This window comes from Mandrillus leucophaeus, unplaced genomic scaffold (assembly GCF_000951045.1).
Source record: "Mandrillus leucophaeus isolate KB7577 unplaced genomic scaffold, Mleu.le_1.0 Scaffold167, whole genome shotgun sequence".
NCBI classification, from domain to species: Eukaryota; Metazoa; Chordata; class Mammalia; order Primates; family Cercopithecidae; genus Mandrillus; species Mandrillus leucophaeus.
Genome location: NW_012101665.1, coordinates 1,482,731 through 1,504,090, shown reverse-complemented (window position 1 = coordinate 1,504,090; position 21,360 = coordinate 1,482,731). Strand labels below are relative to the sequence as shown.

Below are 21,360 nucleotides of genomic sequence, written 5' to 3'. Positions count from 1 at the left end.
AAAAAAAAAAAAAAAAAAGAAAGTTCAAAGAAAATATTCATTCATTCTATCAAAAGCTTATTGAGCACTTCCTTTTATATGAAAGCAGCATGCTAAGTCCTGTAATGGCACAAGTGCTGTCCTACAGTGCACAAAACGTTAACCCTTTCCTCAGTGCATTTGCAGTTCTACTTGGGAGAAGAGACACAGACACAAAAGAAGGCAGCGATAAAGAAAGTCTTTAGGAATTTAGGAATTGATGATTGGCTTGATATGGGAATGGAGGAGGAGAATGGGTCAAAGATAAGATGCCCAAGAGATTAGTGGTGTCATTGAAGTTGGGGGAGCATCAGTTGAAGTGTTGGCAGGACCATTAGTCTGAAGGGAAGTACCCAACACAACACTACACTAAGCTAGTGGAATGATTAATTTGTTCAGCAAGTAATTATCAAGTGTTTACTACTATGCATCAGGCCAGGCCCTGTTAAGACACTGGATACTGGATAATGGGGAGGTAAAATCAAAAACTCTGCTGTTATCCAACTCATGGATTCTCATGGACCAAAAGAGTGAATGCTGTTTGACAAGAGGTGAAAGATCAAGCAAGCTGTCAAAATGAATGAATACCTAATTCACAGGTCTAATTTGGGCAGCAGTCAACCAAGAATAAATTCCAGTGATTTTGTCCACCATAACAAAGTTGTGTGTAAGTACTTTTCTTGTCTGTATCACATAAGCTGATAAGAAGAGACAAGCAAAGGGATGGAAGATTGTAGAAGTACACCATTGAGGTCCCGGTACAAATTCAGGGCAACTAATACCTATATTTAGGATTGCCTAGTAATTTTCAGTGGCAGCTCATTTTTACATCTTTTTGTCTTTTTAATTGTGGAAAGGCCACTTGAATTATTTTGTTGCCAATGCAAGTGGAATAGCATTTGCTTCATTTTTCAGAATAACCTCCAACCGAATGAGGCAATTTGGGCTTTGTTCGCTTTTGCTAGTTTGAGATTGTCAACCTCCCAGATTGAGTATCTCAAGCCATGGTTGGTGCTTGCTGGCCCAGAGTTCTGCATAGCACTTCAGTTTTTTCCTCAAATAATTCTACATCGCTGGGATGAATTTGACCAGAGTCATTATTTGTATAATATTAAGAAAGTAACTCAGGGAAATATTTGTTTGACTTCTAAATGAGGAAGATATTTCCAAGCATAAAAACAAAGAAAGAAGGTATAAAGGAATGACTGATAGCCCTGACTACGTAAAAAGATTTTAGTGTAATATTTATTGATGAAGGAAACTCTTCATGACACGTTGCTATGTTTTAAAAAAAACAAGCATGGACAATATAATTTCAATTTTGCAAAATCTATGTCTGAGAGTCATATAGCTATATATCTGAAAAATATACCAAACGTTAAAAGAGGATAGGATTATGGGTAATTTTTGTTTTATTCTTTATGCATTTCTGAATTTCTCAAAATTTTCTGTGTAAAACAGGACAAAAACTGACTATATTTTTAAAATAAATTTTACTCAGACAAAACAGAATGCATTTCATTCTCACACTAAACTCAGTTATGTTTGAGTCATATATTTCTACAGGTATTTTAGAATCAGCAGTTGAATTATATTTAACTCAGTGGAAGACCAAAGATAAAGCAAGGGTTTGCGAAAAAATGTTTGGGACTAAAATGACCTGAAATGGAAAGTTCTCCCAGACATTGAAGATGTATAATATACAGGTGGATCTAATTTGATCCTGTTACAGAAAGGCAGCAGTACAACAAAAGAAAGGAAAAGCAATAAAACATCCTTAATTCTCCAAGTGAGCCACAATATTCATCTGCTGTCTATGTAATGTAAAACCTCGCCCTTCCAGGCCCAGTTTGATTATTGGAAAACCATCTCCATTGTGCATTCCCACCCATCTACACTCGGCACTGCAGTGATGGCTAATCCTAGTGCCAACATCTGGCATGTGATTCAGATGTACTATGCAGATGATTCAAATAAAAATAAGAATAGGAGACTTTCAGGGAAGCAGGTTATTTTCCAGGCAGAGTACGTAGTAATATGTGAGGGCTATGGTGGGTTGTGTGTTTAGGACAAAGCTCTAAGAACGACTTAGAGCTGTGGTTGTAGGAGAAGTCCTCCAACTGTGAAGTCTTTCCAGAAGGGGAAGGCTCTTCTCCCAGGATCCAAAAGTTCTCCAGGGAATAGTCCTTTTGGATAATCATCTCTTTCAGTCTCATTATGTCTTGCTGCTCATTAAAGGTAAAATAGAAGCCCTCAGACATAGGCATGAAACACCAAGGTCTTGGTTAAAAAATAGATCACTAAAAATAAACCTTTTTAAGAAGAGAACTTAAATTGCATGTATGTGCCAAAAAACAGGGAATAAATGAGACAACTACTAAGCCCAGATCAAGTATCTAATGAGTTCAGCTGAGTAAGCAAACACATCTTTGTTCTTAATTACGTAATGGAAAACAGCTCATCATATGAAAATGATCTTCATTTTTTAAATTGTCTGACTTTGGTTCACTGCCATTCTGAGTAATTATGATATTTTGGTTTGCTTTTTCCTGGCCTTCAGTACCGTTAGTTCCCCATGTTCTCCCGTGCTCGCTCTCCCCAATCTCCTTCATTCTTCACGTCCTCCAACCTATCTCTTTCTCCCCTTCTATCCAATTTATAATGCCTTGAACATAGCAGAGTTTTTAGTTAATATTTGTTGAGTTTCAGTTTAACTAAACTGAAATCCATTGCATCAGTTGTACTCCACTACCTAATAATAGGGAGTGTTCTGGCCATTGTGAGCACAGACAATGCTCACTTTCCACCAGTAGCACCGAACTATAAAAGTGGCCACACAGGCTGAAGCCAGACAGAGCAGTCTTCATAATCAATGAGAGAAATTATTTGCTCTGTGATCCTAAGAGCTTTTGTCAAAATAGTTAAAACTCTCTTACTTTGTTATACATGTATTGGGAAATGATTTTAAGTGGTAAAACTAGTATGCTGTGTTTTAAATCATGAGAAATACTGAGAATTAAAACATCTTATTTCTTTGTTAAAAAAAACTTATAAAGGGTAGTTTGGGTTGTGTTCATTGTCTTCTCTCTGTATAGCTTGCAATATGAAATGAGCATCTTTCATAAAAAAAATTTGCCTTGGCAGATTGTCATACTCCTTTCTTCACTGAATCAGCTTCCAGTACTTTTTTTTCCTTTATACTTTCAATGTCACGAAATATCTTAGAGTTCCTTTAATGTGAAGTGTTGCCAGGTCACTTCTTCTGGAATATCATCATCCTTTTCATCCCAACCTCTTGTCTCATCTGTATTGGTAAATTGGTCCTCACTGTATTCCTCTGGCTGCATATCTAGAGCTGAATGGTGCAGTGTCAACATTCCTAGTCAGCTATTTGTTCTAAGCTCCATTTATATTTGGTTCAGATCTCACCTCCAGCATTAGCACTTTTCATTTCTTTGCTGCACTTTCACCTTTGTTGGACAATTTCCTCCTTCCACCATCCATTATTGTAAATTACCTTGTAGATTTATCACCGGGAAACAAGGACACAACACAACTACACACTTTGCTGTCTGTGTGTAAACTGATTATGAGTTACGCAGTAGTAACCAATCACCCACTGACAGACTTTCAGAGAAATGGTATAATGGATCACAGATCTTGATGCTCATTTTTACTTATATAGTGATTTGTAGACTGGAGATCTAGCAGTGGTAACCAAAACTCACACTTCTGTGGGAGAACTAGTGTTATTTAACTAAAGTACAGTAACAAATTTGTGTATATAAGAGCCATGCAAAGTGAAGACACCTGTACTTTCTTTTTTGGTAGGTAAAATATACTTATAGAGTAGATCTTCATAATACCAAAGTTGTCCTGGCTTCTTCTCATGAGCAAATACAACCACTGAACCACTGTTTTTAGGCTATCTCTGTGTGAAATGTGAAGTGGCATTACTTAGGAAAAAAAATAGACATGTATCTAGCAGTATATTCTTCCTGGTGACACAAAACGTTTCAAATATTTATGTCTCTTATTAGAAAATGTAGAATAATTGACAACATTTTCTAGTCTTCACCTGCCCTGTTAGATTAGTCACTCTGGGTGGTTCTAAGTATAAGTATAAAAATAACTATAATATACAAGATTAGGAGATGATTTTCAGTTTTTCACCCTTCATTTATGGAGCCTTTTCTTCTTGTTACTTTCAAACTGTTATCTGATTGACCATTTTGTATTTAATGAATATCATGTAGTGTGATATCAGCTATTTTTATAGATTAAGATCCCCCTTAAAAAAAAAAAAAAAAAAAAAAAAAACTTCCCTGTAAACTCTCCCCCACTCTACTTAATTCTCCTGGTGTTGAATTTTAAATACCTCCTTTGTGTTGAGATGCACCCACTTTGGTGCCGCAGTGTTTACCTGTCCTAAGTGATATTCCTGTCCAGTCCAGTTGAGGCTGGTCTTCAGCTTGATGGTGGCTGTGCCCCTTTCTTTGGCCTTAGCTGTAACAGGCTTCGTTCTGCCAGTGTGTCCTGCATTGGATGTGTGGTTATTTTTAGGTCCTCTGCAGTGATTCTAAAATAAAAATAGAGGAAAGTTTTAAAGCTATCTTTTTAAAAGCCATTAACACCAATCCTCAAAAAAAATGATCTCCATATTCCTTGCTGTCATGAGCTCTAAGAAAGCAACATCCAACCACATAAATCCAAAAACATTGAAAAGGAGGGAAACCCTTTACCTCACTTTGTCATTTCACACAAAGGCATTAGTCATGGCAAAATTTGTCTTTGATTTTAAAGTGTATTTGGTGAATTCCGATATATAACATGTACATCAGTATGTAGAGGCCAAAATAGTCTTGGCAGATGGTGAATACCAAATAGATTCATTCTATGTGTTTCTTAATTAACTTCAGAAATGCTCCAATCAGTTCCAAACTTATCGTTTGCCTGGCAGAAGATAATACTAAAAACTTTCTTTAATATCTTTTAATTGAACAAATCGGTTTGGTGAAGCCTCTTTAAAATAAATTGAAGTGAGGTGATGCAGTACCTAGGGACCGCCACACTGAGGCGTGTGGTGCATTGTTTTGCAACAGGCTTTCGGATCGCGACTACTTAAGTCTTCCTCATAAGCAACAATAGTAATAAAGAAATTAGACTTTGTAGGCCCAGATGCAACTTGATTATTGGGCATCTCCTTTTCAATGTGTATGGGGGGGTATCTATCAATTGCTAAAAATAGTTCTACACATTAGAAGAAAAGCACACCCCGTGTTCTTGATGGTTATCATATGTTAGAATAATAGGAAATAGAGACACATGGTCATGTTTCTTCTAGAAACTGCCACCTAAATGATCTGTGTCCTATTATTTAAGGCACTCAAGCAAGGAGTTCTCCTAAACGTCCTGTTCAGTATTTAACAGTCGTCACATCGTGATGATTCTTGCTTTGTGTGACCAGATGGAGAATAGCTGAAATTCTTAGAGAGTTATAAAAATCACGAATATAGCATATGCAATACAATGACACCCTGCTTGTTTGTCAGAGGAAGAACACGTTCTGACAAGTCTTGGAAATTAAACTGTTTCCAGAATAGAATACTACAGAACAGCTTCTTTGATTAATATATTACTTAGAAATGAAAAAATTGTAAATGATGTCAATGGCCTCAAAATATATAAAACAAAAATTGATAGCATGTAAGAGAAGCCAATAAGGCCAAAATAACAATATGAGGTTTTAACACAATTCTCAGTGATTAAAATAGCAGACAAATGTTTAGTAAGAATATAGGTGATACAAACAGTAATAGCATAATCCAATGAACACATATAGTACTTTTACCCAATCATTAGAGAATGTATATTTTTTTCAAGCACAACTGGAACGTTCACAAAAATTCATTATATTCTAGTCCACAAAGCAAGTATCAACAAATACCAAATAATCTGTTAAGAATACCATATTCTCTAACTGTAATGCAGTTGTCAGAAATCACTTATTTAAAAAAAAAGATTAGCATATTTAGAAACAAAAACATTTATAAATAAAATTTAAATCAAGGAAATTCAGTATTTAGAACTGAATGGTAACAAAACTACTGTATATCATAGGCAATTTCATCTTGATAGACATATAGAATGCAACTAAAGTAGTATTAAAGGGAAATTTATAATTTTAAATCAATATGTTAGAAAAGAATAGTCTCTGAGTTAGTGAGCTGATCTATCCACTCAAGAAATTAGAAAAAGAACAAAAGTGTCAATGACAGGTCAGGTCTGGTAGCTCATGCCTGTAATCCCAGCACTTTAGGAATCTGAGAAGGGAGGATTGCTTGAGCCCAGGAGTCTGAGACCAGCCTGAGCAACATAGGGAGACCCTGTCTCTACCAAAAAAAAAAAAAAAAAAAAAAAAAAAAACCACTCCTATTCAACATAGTGCTGGAAGTTCTAGCCAGGGCAATCAGGCAGGAGAAAGAAATAAAGGGTATTCAACTAGGAAAAGAGGAAGTCAAATTGTCCCTGTTTGCAGATGACATGATTGTATATTTAAAAAACCCCATCGTCTCAGCCCAAAATCTCCTAAGCAACTTCTACAACGTCTCAAGATACAAAACCAATGCGCAGAAATCACAAGAATTCCTATACACCATTAACAGACAGAGAGCCAAATCATGAATGAACTCCCTTTCACAATTACTACAGAGAGAATAAAATACCTAGGAATATAACTTACAAGGGATGTGAAGGACCTCTTCAAGGAGAACTGCAAACCACTGCTCAACAAAATAAAAGAGGACACAAACAGATGGAAGAACATTCCATGCTCATGGATAGGAAGAATCAATATCATGAAAATGGCAATAGTGCCCAAAGTAATTTATAGATTCAGTGCCATCCCATCAAGCTACGAGTGACTTTCTTCACAGAATTGGAAAAACTTCTTTAAAGTTCATATGGAACCAAAAAGAGCCCACATTGCCAAGACAATCCTAAACAAAAACAACAAAGCTGGAGACATCACGCTACCTGACTTCAAACTATATTACAAGGCTGCAGTAATCAAAACAGCATAGTACTGGTACCAAAACAGATATATACACCAAAGGAACAGAACTAGAGGCCTCAGAAATAACACCACACACTTATAACCATATGATCTTTGACAAACCTGACAGAAACAAGAAATGGGGAAAAGATTCCCTATTCAATAAATGGTGCTGGGAAAATGGCTAGCCATATGTAGAAAGCTGAAACTGGATCCCTTCCTTACACCTTATACAAAAATTAATTCAAGATGGATTAAAGACTTAAATGTTAAACCTAAAACCATAAAAACCCTAGGAGAAAACCTAGGCAATACCATTGAGGACATAGGCATGGGCAAGAACCTCATGACTATAACACCAAAAGCAATGGCAACAAAAGCTAAAATTGACAAATGGGATCTAATTAAACGAAAGAACTTCTGCATGGCAAAAGAAACTATCATCAGAGTGAACAGGCAACCTACAGAATGGGAGAAAAGTTTTGCAATCTACCCATCTGACAAAGGGCTAATATCCAGAATCTACAAAGAACTCAAACAAATTTACAAGAAAAAAACAAACAAAAAGTAGATATGAACAGACAAAGGATATGAACAGACCCTTCTCAAAAGAAGACATTTATGCAACCAACAGACATATGAAAAAATGGTCATCATCACTAGTCATCAGAGAAATGCAAATCAAAACCACAATGAGATACCATCTCATGCAAGTTAGAATGGCAATCATTAAACAGTCAGGAAACAACAGATGCTGGAGAGGATGTGGAGAAATAGGAACACTTTTACGCTGTTGGTGGGAGTGTAAACTAGTTCAACCATTGTGGAAGACAGTGTGGTGATTCCTCAAGGATCTAGAACTAGAAACACCATTTGACCCCAGCGATCCCATTACTGGGTATGTACCCAAAGGATTATAAATCATGCTACTATGAAGACGCAAGCACATGTATGTTTATTGTGGCACCATTCACAATAGCAAAGACTTGGAACCAACCGAAATGTCCATCAATGATAGACTGGATTAAGAAAATGTGGCACGTATGCCCCATGGAATACTATGCAGCCATTAAAAAGTATGAGTTCATGTCCTTTGCAGGGACTTGGATGAAGCTGGAAACCATCATTCTGAGCAAACTATCTCAAGGACAGAAAACCAAACACTGCATATTCTCACTCATAGGTGGGAATTGAACAATGAGATCAGTTGGACACAGGGTGGGGAACATCACACACCAGGGCCTGTCCTGAGGTGAGGGTCAAGGGGAGGGATAGCATTAGGAGAAATACCTAATGTAAATGATGAGTTAATAGGTGCAGCAAACCAACATGGCACACGTATACCTATGTAACAAACCTGCACGTTGTGTACATGTACCCTAGAACAAGTATAATTTTTAAAAAGATTCAGAAAAAAAAATTAAATATTTAGCTGAGTGCCTCCTGCCTGTAGTCCCAGCTACTTGGGAGGCTGTGGCAGGAGGATCACTTGAGCCCAGGAGTTTGAGGGTGCAGGGAGCTATGATTGTACCACTGCACTCCAGCCTGGGTGACAGAGCAAGATGTCTCTTTAAAAAAAAAAAAAAAAAAAAAATTGTTAAGTCAACAACAAAATGATAAAGAGCAGAAGTCAGTAAAAGAGAAAACAAGAATATATCTTTCTTAGTGTATCTTCGTTTTATATTTCATTAACTTCTGCTCTAGACCTAAATGATCTTAGAACTGAGTTCAACCATTCAGGGAACTAATAATTCAAATATATTAAAAAATATTCTACAAATATAATTTTTAGATACCCACAAATCACAATAGGGTAATGTAACGCTTGTAGCAAAACCAGACAAGGACAAAATATGAAAGAAAATCATACACTTAGCTCATGTAGAAATGCGGATGTTAATACAGTCATGCATTGCTTGACAACGAGGATACGTTCTGGGAAATGTGTTATTAGGCGATTTCATCATTGTGTGAACATCATAGAGTGTACTTAGGCAAACCTAGATGGTATTTTATTTATGTATATTTTTTCATGTGGAAAACCAAATGCCCCAGCATCACTACTGAATTTCAGCCATTTTCCCTATTGATCTGCAATGCAAATATCAAGTGTCACATAGCAGATTTCTCTACATGTTCCATTATAATCTTGTGGATCCACAGTGGCATATGCAATCCATTGTTGACCAGAACATTGTTATATAGTGTATGACTGCATTAGCAACCTGAATCCAGCCAACATATCAAAAATACACATCATAACCAAATGGGCTTATCCCAGGAATACAAGGATGGTTTAACAGAAAATTAATTCTTGACACATCATAACAACCAAATGATTATGACAATACAGGAAGAAAAATCATTTGCTAAAATTCAACAACCATTAGTGACAAAAACAACCTGAGTACAAAACAGAACCTCCTTAATGTGTTCAACCTTGATTTCAAAATTAATGTGAACAGAGAAGAGTCAAAAATAGCCAAGATAATTTTAAACTCAAAAAACATGGGGAGACACATCCTACCAGACTCATCAGATTCTATATAATCCATGGTGTGGGTTTGGTGAACTGATATAGATCAGAGTGCATTAATGCAATTCCATCCATCTGGCACAGGTAGCCTGTGCACTCACTGCAGATAGGAGTGTTTACTGATTTAATAAAATATGGCAACATTTAGTAAAATTAAAAACATGTAAATTCATGACCCAACAAATCCATTCCTGGCTATATGTTATAAACAAACTCTCACATGTCTAGGAGAAATATGCAAGACTATTTATTGCAATATTATAACAGTGAAATACCAAACTCAGTCTTACTGTCCATCAACAAAATAAGTTGTGTATTTACCTATAATGGAATACCATTTAACAGTTAAAATGAATAAATCCTCAACTTAATAAACATCAGCATTATATTGGGAGGAAAGCAGATCACAGATTAACATATCTCACTTACATATAATGTTAAGGCATACACACAATATCATTCATTGTTCTCATGCTACATATATATGTAGCAAATACATACAATCATGCATGGAAAGGATAATGTCAAACTTAGGATAGGAATTACCTTGGTGGAGGGAAAGCAAATGGAATCAGGAAGTAATAAAAAGGGAGTTTTTGTTTATAATATCTCAATTTTTTTAAAGCTTTCATAAATATGGCAAGATGTATTGGTGGGCTCATAGGTGCAATAGACTTCTCTTTATTTTTTCTATTTGCTTAAAATATGTCATAGTTTTTCAAAAGGAAGTTAGCAGTTTATTTTAAATATAAAGTTATGGAGGTCACCTGCACTGGAGAGGATAGAATAAGATGCAAGCATTGTCATGCAGGTCTCTAGACCAGTTGGCCATGTAAGTACTAACATCCGTGCTTGGAAAAGATGAGACTTCCTCAATTTGGACTGAGACAAAAGAGCTGTGGTCCCCAATGGTAGAAGAGGAGGGAGAGAAATTACCATAGCTTTTTTCTACCCCTTCTTTCGTGGCTTGTTGCCCCAGCACCTTTCTTCTGCCATCTCTTTTCTCTTCCTCTCTAGAGTGACATGGAAAGCCACAGCTAAGGAAGAATGTAGCCAACCACGTACCTCTGTCCCTGCCATCCCAGCAGAAGACTTCATCCAAGCATTGAGGAATCTCCATTTATCTGGGGGAAAAAATTCTACCATTTTACAGCTGATTGCATACTAGGGATTTCTCCCTAGCTTGAGGCTTCAGATAATAGAAATTCAAGCATATAGGAAAGTCCCATTGAAGTTAGTTGCCCAACAAATTATTACTGAGTCTTAAACAAAAGGACAAGAGAGAAAGGGTATTAATGTTTATAAACTTGTGTTACCCTCATAGATATTTAGATTATATATAAGATTATATTTAACTCATGTTCTTGAGTGTATCCCTATATTTTCAATATTATTTCTAATATAGTGATAGTTTCTAACAAATTGTATTATTAGATTTCCTCTCGATGAATAGAATTCTTATGTAAATACAGAATGCTGCTTATGTGGGTTGAGAAATCCTACTTAACTAGATGTTAAAGAAGATTGAAATTTCAAGGATTTAATTTTGCAAGTCAGTTTATACATAATTTTAGAATTCTTTTATTTGGGGAGGGGGAAACAGGGTTTTTGTTATGTGAGTTGAATAAGTCCTGGAGATCGACTGTACAGCATAGTGCCTATAGTTAACAATACTGTACTATATACTTAAAAACTTTCTAAGAGGGTAGAGCTTATGTTAAGTGTTCTTATCACAAAAAAATAATAATGATAATCTATAAAGAGAGCAGGAGGAAACTATTAAAGTGATGGATATGTTTATGGCATAAATTATGGTGATGGTTTATGGGTATATACTTACCTCAAGATGCATCAAGTTATATACATTAATTACATATGTACAACTCTTTGTATGTCAGCAATACCCCAATAAAGTGGGGGTTGTTGTTGTTGTTGTTGTTTTGAGACGGAGTCTCGCTCTGTCGCCCAGGCTGGAGTGCAGTGGCGCGATCTCGGCTCACTGCAAGCTCCGCCCCCCGGGTTCACGCCATTCTCCTGTCTCAGCCTCCCGAGTAGCTGGGACTACAGGCGCCCGCCACCACGCCGGGCTAGTTTTTCGTATTTTTAGTAGAGACGGGGTTTCACCTTGTTAGCCAGGATGGTCTCGATCTCCTAACCTCGTGATCCGCCCACATGGACCTTCCCAAGTATTGGGATTACAGGCGTGAGCCACCGCGCCCAGCCACGTGGGGTTTTTTTAAACAAATTCATTTATCTGAATTGTGTTTTTAATATGGTAAAAATGCAAACAATCCAAATAAGTGTAAAATGAGAGATAGGCCGGGCGTGGTGTCTCATGCCTGTAATCCCAGCACTTTGGGAGGCCAAGGCGGGTGGATCACGCACGAGGTGAGAAATTTGGGACCAGTCTGGCCAACATAGTGAAACCCTGTCTCTACTAAAAATACAAAAAATTAGCCCGGTGTGGTGGTGTGCCTGCTTGTAATCCCAGCTTCCCCGGAGGCTGAGGCAAGAGAATTGCGTGAACCTGGGAGGCTGAGGTTGCAGTGAGCCAAGATTGCTCCATTGTACTCCAGCCCAGGCAACAGTGCAAGACTCCATCTCAAAAAAAAAAAAAAGAGAGAGAGAGAAAGATAATTCTCCTTCCCACACATTGTCCCCTAGTCCCCCTCCACAAAGACAACCACTGTTATAAATGGCCTTTGTGCTCCTCCAAGATGTTCTATACATAGACAAACATGCATCATAAAGAACTTTTTAAAAGGTTCATTCCATAAGAATGGTATTTCAAAATGTCTATCTTCTTGAAAGCACATACAATATTTTTCTATTTGAGGCCAATCTGTAGTGCAGAATCTTCAGACTTGGGGCCAGGCACCATATAAGTAAAACCCAATCACAAGAGCAAGACTTCAAAGGAGTCACAATAAAGATGGCAAAGATGTTGTATTGTTCATTAAATTATTTATAGAAAAGTAAGGAGAAAAGAATAGAGTCTCAATGCAGTAGGTTCCAAGATTTGAGGCTGCTACTAATTAGACAATTAAATGACATGCAGCTGGTCTGTGTTATGATCTATCGGGTAAAGCTATCAAATAGATTTAGGTAATGATTTTGTCCACAATTGAATGGAATCTAAAAACAGATGGTTATACAAAAGCCTATCTATGTTGTTGCTTGCTTAATCAGCCTAAAACTTTAACCAGATCTTAAATACAATCAAGAGGCTGCCCAATTGATCTTTTTTAACAGCTCTGCTAAAAGATTATTGGTAATAAAGAGTTTAATTCAGACAGAAGTCTTAACAGAGAATTTATGATGTCGAAGAGTAAAGTTCATGTTAGTTTATTACTTTTTAAACCACAGTATTTGGTATTTCTCATGGGTACAAAGGATATCTCACACTCTTTTTTCCTCCTTTTTTGGGAACCAATTTAAAAGAAAAATCTCACCTTTGTCTTTTAGGCTCTTCTAACACATAAGAGTGATCCAGCCATGAGAAAAATGTTGAATCATCTATATTTCTATATCATGCCTGTGTTTAACGTCGATGGATACCATTTTAGTTGGACAAATGTAAGTCACTTTGCCTATCCAATTGAAAAGATGACTAAATAAATCTTAGAAAACAGAGTCACAGACTTCCAGGACAGGAAGGAAGCTGGACAGACAGTCAGCTGAGTGATTCTCGAGATGCAAAAGAGACCTTCACTCTTTCCCCAATCAGAGCACCAACAATTTGATTTCATTTTCACGTCTAGATTTTGTAGAGATTTCACATAAATAAAGATTTCTTCTTCCAAATAAATAGTGAAAAATCACTGGTCTAGTCCAGCCTATTCAATTTTGCCTATAAAGAAATGGGGCCAAGAGAAGGCAAAATACAGAAAGTTTGTAGCAGAAATTGGAGCATGAACCTGGGTCTCCACTACTAATCCAGTCTTCTTTTTCACTCCCCGGGCTTGTCTATCCACAGGAGAACTCTCTCCTCAGCGGTATGACTCGTTCATTGATTGAGCTATTAAAATGCATGCGAATAACCTTTTGAGTATTTTTCTCTACACCTGTTTTCTTAATTATGTCTAGGATCGATTTTGGAGAAAAACAAGGTCAAGGAACTCAAGGTTTCGCTGCCGTGGAGTGGATGCCAATCGGAACTGGAAAGTGAAGTGGTGTGGTAAGTTTGGGACCAACTGGGATCCAGATCCAAAGTTTTCTGCAGGTTTTACTCTGCAAAATATGAGCCCAGAGGATGCTCATGGGAGACTGATGTTTTTCTCTATGTGAAAACCTGGTAGAGAAAGGTACAGACACATACATGATAGCTATAATTGGCAAAAGAAAATGAAAGAATTCTTTTTTAATATATAAAAATCAAGGATTTTAAATCTGTCAACTCAGTCCTGAAAACTGAAAATTTAAATACATATGTAAAAGCAGAAAACTGAGGAATATTTGTCATTCCCCAAATTAAAACATGAACCGTGGTGTAGTATAATTCTGGTTAAATCTTTTTATCCTTTTCATACAAGCACCACTGATCCTCCCTTCGTCTGTCTGTCGTGGTCAAAGCTGTCACAACCTTGTCTATATCCTACCACTCTGCTGGTCATAAGTGGATTGACCACGCACGTCGGGAATGTATTTCTGCTGCATTCCATGTTTCATTAATAATCACCTTTAAAATAAAAGGAAGATGTCATTTTAAGGAAGAAAATCCTTTTACTGAAGAAAGAAGCAGGCAAGTATCAGGGAGAAATGAGAAAATTAGTCATGGCTAGTTCAGTTGCAGCAAAAAAAGGAGAGGATGGAAAACTATTATCAAAATGCAGTTGTTAGGAGCTGCCTTTTTATTGAGACTTTCTATAGGTCCCTTAAAATATAGACCCTTGTTTAATGGAAATCCTTCCTTTAGACCCTTAGAAATGAGGCCTATTCCACATTCACTCATTCTACAATGAGGGTTAGGTTCTATGTGAGATGCCAATCCTCCCATCCCACTAGCATCAGCTAGAATAACTGGGCGTGGGCTTTGATTCCTTCCACACATCCCTCCAAGCAAGAGGCTTCAGTTGATTAGAATTGGCAAATAAGAACATGACATAGCTAAAAGAATATGGCTCTAAAATAAGACAAATGTAGTCTGATTCTACCATTACTAGCTCAGTGATCTGGGCAATTTTATTTAATCTATGAAATTATAATGCCAACCACCTCGTGGGGTTCTTAGAGGGACTAAAGAAATTTATATATGTGAAATGTCTAATTTAGTTCCTAGCTCCAAACTGGGATCTAAGTATCAGTAACCCATTCCTTGTTCCCTGACCTCCAAAACAGGGTCAGTTCTCCTCTAAGCCTCACATCAATTGGTGAAACAACCTCTTATCTTCATGGGAATGTTGTGATGATGAGCAATAATGTATACTTAAAAGCACTTGCATTTATGAAGGGGGGAAAAAGCATTGTATAAATACTATGATATGGTGTTATAGATGGCTATTTCTATTTAGAAATTGTTTTCTCCAACCTATACTAAGACAACAAAACAAGTATGTTAACTCCTGAAATCCACTAATTTAAAGAAAACTTTTCACTTTCCCTTCTCTCTGATGGGGCCATTTTCCGTACTCATAACCACAGGGATGTTTCGCCTGTAAGCGGAGACTCGCATCCACATATGTGTCATATGCACACCTACAGGCATCTGAATGAGTGCCCTGGATGGGTAATTGAGCTGAGTAACTCTAGCAGCAGCCAGTTCTGCCTGTGTAAACTTAGACTCCTGTTTATATCAGGTTGCAAGTAAGGTCTTGCTTCCCTTTGTTGTTCTTCCTTTACCCACCTTGCTTCCTTCATACACATGCCTTCTTTGGTTTTTCAGTTTCAGCTGCAGCCCCAACTAGAATTCCTTTGATTCTTCCCAGTTTTGAATCATTCTGATTTTTGCTGTGAGCCAACACTCAAGATATACAAGGGATTATGTCAAATGCAGTTGCAAAATGATCTTGATAGATTGTTGGGAGTGATAGGGAAGTGCGGGCAGCCTGGCTGGTACTGTGTCAGCTGCAAGGTCTCCAGAGTGGATTCAGCTGATCCGATAGGCAGGCAGCCAAGTGTGACCTGCCTCCCTCCCAGGGTCAGGTCCATCCTCCCGCAGCTATGTGCTACGTGAAGGGGACAGGGAACTACAATGTAGGAATCACTCTGAGGTCAGGGATATTGAGGTAAGTATGAAATTCCCTAAAGTGAACCTCCAAATAAACATCCATAGCATAAATGACATAGAAATGCCCAGACCATTGAAAATACTGTAGGGTCAGCATGGAAGTGACAAAAACAGCTGTTTCTTTCTCTTAAGTCAGTGATTCTTGAAATTAAAGAGCAGAATATGAAACTGCTTTTTACCGTGAAGAATGTGTGGATCCCCATGTGATAGTGGTTATGCTTTAGTGTGTGCATGTGGAATAGTCCAGCATGCATGTAGAGACAGGCATACTTTTTGAATACTTCATAGCTCTCCTGAGGGTGTTTCACCCATAAGATGAATATCACTCTTCTGAAAGTCCCCCAGAGGGACTCGACAAGTCAGAGTAGTGGTAGGAACCAGGAATAAATGCATAAATTTCATTCATTCATTTGCCAAAGTTAATCGAGCACATTCTCTCTGTGAAGCACTGTGCTTTTTCTTTCCTCTGTGCACTATTTTTAAAATATGCTGTAAGCACTGATTTTCCAAATTGGAACAAATCCAGGAGAAAGGTAAAGGGTTTGGATAATATCCATACTTAATCTTTAACTTCTGAATAATTCAAGTGTTGCCTAAATACAAATTACTATTTAGAAAAGTCTATGGAACGTAAGACAGTTTCGCAAATCATGTATCTACTAAGAGACTTGTATTCAAAACATAGAAAGAATTCTCTCAACTCACAATAAAAACACAAGTAACCCAATTTAAAAGTGCGCAAATGATTTGAACAGATACTCTCCAAAGAAGATATATAAAAGGGAATAAGCACATGAAAATATGCTCAGCATCATTAGCCAACAGAGAAATGTACATCAAAACCATAATAGGAATAGGTGCCACTTCACACCCACTAAGATGGCTGTAATAAAAAGACAATAACATGTTTGTGAGGGTGTAAAAAAACTGGAACGTTCATACTTGCTGGTGAGAATGTAAAATGGTGCAGCCACTTTGGAAAACAGTTTGGCATTTCCCTAAAAAGTTAAACATATGACCCAGCAACTCCACTCTTAGATATATATACCCAAGAGAAATGAAAACATTTGCCCACATAATGACTTGTACATGAATGTTCATAGCAGCATTATTCATAATAGCCAAAAAGTGGAAGCAACCCAAATGTCTATCAACCAATGAACAGATAAAATGTGGTATATTTATAGAATGGAATATTATTTGGGCATAAAAAGAATGAAGTATTGATACATTCTGCAACATACATGATACTTAAAAATATTATGCTAAGTGAAAAAAGTCACAAAAGAGCAAATGAAATGTCCAGAACGGGCAAATCTATATAGAGCGTAGATTAGTGGTTGCCACCGGCTGAGGAGAGGGGAAAATTAGGGAGTGGCTGCTAAGGGGCAAGGGGTTTCTTTTGGAGGTGATGAAAACATTCTAGAATGAGATGTGACAATTGTGAGTATCCTGCAAGTCATTGAATTATACATTTTAAAAGGGTAGATTTCATAATATGTGAATTATAGCTGATTATAAAACAAAGCTATTATAAAAATGTTTTTGTTTCTATTTAGAAGCAAGTTAGGCACTTATTGAAACATAGTAACTCTTTTAGAACACTCAGTTACCTAATATTATAAATTAGATGTAATATGGAGAAAACTATATGATTTTTTTAGCAGCCGAACCACATGTGCCCCTCTCTATGTATGCCCTTCTCTGATCACCACCCTCCCACTCTATCCAAAAAAAAAAAGTGGAGCAGGGGGCAGTTCTGCTTGGGCAATCATTTGGGTAGATCATCTGGGGTGAAGAGAGAAACCATTACAAATTGGTGGTTTTCAGCCAATCCCTATGAAATAAACAGTAGATGACCACTGGCCTGCTTTCTAAAACGATGAGTTCCTCCAGCTGAGTGGCTTTTGTTTGGAGAGAGCTATACTAGCTAAGGACCTAAACTGAATTGTTCTGAAAATATAGAGAATTTCAGAGCCTAAATTTGGGGCAAGGAGAGCAATAAAAAGAGGTAATGTTGCTAGACTGTATGGAAAGAGAGTTTAGTACTCAAAAATGCCTATAGAGGATTGCAATTAAATTTTGCCGTGAAGTATGCAAATTCTCCAGCATTTCACAACCACCACCACAGGTGATATTCAGTACAATCTACTTCACCAAGTGTAGAGTCAAGGGAAAACTCTCCCTTCGCCCTCTGAAGGTTCGCTGAAAATCAGCTGACAAAAGGCAGATTCACAGGATGAAAGGCATACAAATTTTATTTTAACATGCATAGCATGAGAAAATCACAGAAGGATGATTACCCAATAATCCAATGGGGTACAGATGTTTACAAACTCTTCTTTATAGGGGTAGGGAGAAATGTGGCAGTTTGAGGCATGGTGAAATATTTTTAGGGGAATTCTATGGGCTTGTAGAACATACAGCAGACAATAGTTGATGACAAATGTTTGTCCAGGTGTGTTGACAAACCTCAGTCTCTTCCTGCAATATGAGTTAAATTAATGAAAACTCAGAGAAAGGACTACAGGTAACTGTTTTCTTCTTTGGCGGGTCTGGACTTGAGCTAGATAAGGAAATATCAGCATAAAGCTTCTTCCAGGATCTGCTGTTCTTCAAGGGCCATTAATTGAAAATAATTAGCATGCCAGGGTGCTATATTGGAGGTGTCAATTTCTTTCTTTCTTTTCTTTTCTTTTAGACAGAGTCTTACTCTGTCGCCTAGGCTGGAGTGCAGTGACGTGATCTCAGCTTACTGCAACCTCCACCTCCCAGGTTCAAGCGATTGTCCTGACTCAGCCTCCTAAACTGGGATTACAGGCACCCGCCACCACACCTGGCTAATTTTTGTATTTTTAGTAGAGATGTGGTTTCACCACGTTGGCCAGGCTGGTCTCAAACTCCTGACCTCAAGTGATCCACCTGCCTCAGCCTCCCAAAGTGCTGGGATTACAAGTGTAAGCCACCACACCCAGGCAGGGGTGTCAATTTCTAAGCCCCAACGTAAGGATTTGTGGAATTGGATCTGTCCTCTGGGTAAGGAATGATCAGAAAAACCCAAAGTGTTTTTACTTTTCTTAGTGCAACACTTCTGACACCAGATGTTTGAGGTTTTCTTGCTAAACCCCAAGCAGCTCTGCAGTGGACACCAGCTGGGTGTCTTATAATTCAATTCAATTCTGACACTGTCTACTTAAAAGGAGTGTCTGATTCCTCAGGTTAAAGGCTCAGTCCCACAAGACTGCCCCCAACCTCAAATACCAGTCACAAATGTCAGCTTGCAACCTGTACTTCTGACTGACTGGTTATAAATCAGGGTTCCCAAGACCCCCTCTTTCAGTTCGATCTGCTACAATGATTCATAGAAACACTTTATATATGCTAGTCAGTTTATTATAAAGGATACAGATAAACAGCTAGATGAAAGAGATGCATAGAGCAAGGTATGTGGGAAGGGCATGAAAGCTCCATGCCCTTTCCATGGGCACCACCCTCCATGAACCTCCACGTGTCCAGCTATCCAGAGCTCTCTGAATCCAATTCTTTTGGGTTTTTACAGAGGCTTGATCATGTGGACATGCTTGATTAATCACCGGCCATTAGTGATTGGCTCAACCTTAAACCTTCCCAAGAGGTTGGGGAGGTGGCACTGAAAGTCCCAACCCTCTCATGGCTTGGTCTCTCAGTGACCTGTCCCCGTTCTGAAGCTGCCTAGGGACCCCCAGCCACAAGTCATCCTATTAGCATACAAAGATACTCATCACTCCAGAGTCTAAAGATTTTAGGAGCTGTATGTATTCCAGGAAACAGGATGAACACCAAATACATATTTCACAATATCACCCTGGGGATGTGATGAAGTGCTGAGTCTGGCTTCAAGGTAAGCTGAGGGAGAGAACTAATCCACATCAAATTTCAGAGGCATGGAACAGCAAGAATGCACTGCCTTAGAAGAGTTAATTTCTGTCACTGGAGATTAGTAGACAAGCTCTGATCCAGATAACTTCTGGCTGAGAATGACATGTTGATGGGGATTAAACATCAACTAACTGGTCAGACTAGGCCCTTAAGATTCCTGCCACCTCTGTTAGCGATGACTCTAACATACATTAATCCACTTTTGTATCCAAACAAATGTATTGAGCCCCTTCTATATTGCAAAGTGCTAGAAATTATATAAGACAGTCTCAAAAGATTTAATGAGTTCACATCCTACTCCTAAGAAATTATTCGGGATCCTGGAGAAATACAAAGTGGAAAGATCTGTTGGCTTATCATATTCTTTGCTTAACAACCAATTTAATATGAAAAGATATAAATCATCTAATATCTATCAAAGTTGGTAGAAAATTTTAAAACTAGAAGATCAATGAGCTAAACTGTAATGCTTAGTTATGCTTTTTATAAAGAAAGCTAAGGACCTAGAATCCTGGATATTTAGAAATTTAGGTCATAAGGATTTGCACAGCATTGTTGATACATGGCTGGCATTTCTTAAGGACTCATTATGTGCCAAGTAAGTGCTAAATGCCCAGCATGAACTTCTCATTGGTAGATGCTATTATTATCCCTATTTGGCTGATGAAACGAAGAGAGAAGTTATGGAGCTTGCTCAAGATTATGAATTGAGCTCAAATGAAAAGTCAAATCTGACTGACTTTAGTGTCTGTTTCTAACCGTAGTCTGACTCCTTAGGGATCAAGTTGCTGTGAATGATTCCTGTTACTCATTTGGTTAAAGAGTTAAACAATGTGAAACTGCAGAGGAGTAGTTTAGATATCAGAATAACAATATGAATGAAACTGTTTTATCCGAAATGAAATAGATTTAAAAAAAAAAAAAATAAGAGATTGGGAATGTATGGTGTAAGAGGGAAGCAGAGGAAGATCCCCCAGGCACTATTTCTGATCTTGGACCACCACACACCATGCAAATAGTTTGAATTTACAAACCCATGAGATGTCAGGCATATGGTTATGAATTCTCCAGGAAGACTTTTTTCTTTCCCAGCCAGAGTTTGGCATCTTCCCATGAAGGCCGATTTTTTGTAGCCCACATTTTCATGGAAAGTGTCCTACTTTGGGGCAGGCACGGTGGCTCACACCTGTAATCCCAGCACTTTGGGAGGCCGAGTTGGGTGGATCACTTGAGGCCAGGAGTTCGAGACCAGCCTGGCCAACATGGTGAAACCCCATATCTACTAAATGTATGAACATTAGCCAGGTGTGGTGGCACATGTCTATAATCCCAGCTACTTGGGAGGCTGAGGCACAGGAATGGCTTGGACAGTTGCAGTGAGCCGAGATCACACCACTGCACTCCAACCTGGGCAACAGAGCAGGACTCTGTATTTAAAAAAAAAAAAAAAAAAAAAAATCCTCTAACCAACGCTTGCCAACTTTAAAAATCACAATTATTTTCTTTTCTATGACTCCCTTTTCCTGCATACTGAGAACCCAAATGCTGATCCCCTGCCTCCACCACTTGTGGCCACTGAAACAAGTCTCCAGGTCACAGACCAGCAAA

General features: G+C 37.9%; 1 protein-coding gene across 1 annotated transcript in view; it reads left to right on the top strand.

The window, feature by feature from the left end:
* Positions 1–21,360, top strand: part of CPA6 (carboxypeptidase A6) — a 327,639-nt gene that overhangs the window by 243,334 nt on the left and 62,945 nt on the right. Inside the window, exons 7-8 of the mRNA XM_011976492.1 lie at positions 13,074–13,184; positions 13,695–13,785. Of these exons, the coding sequence (XP_011831882.1) occupies positions 13,074–13,184; positions 13,695–13,785 (202 nt within the window). The remainder of the gene's footprint in view (positions 1–13,073; positions 13,185–13,694; positions 13,786–21,360) is intronic.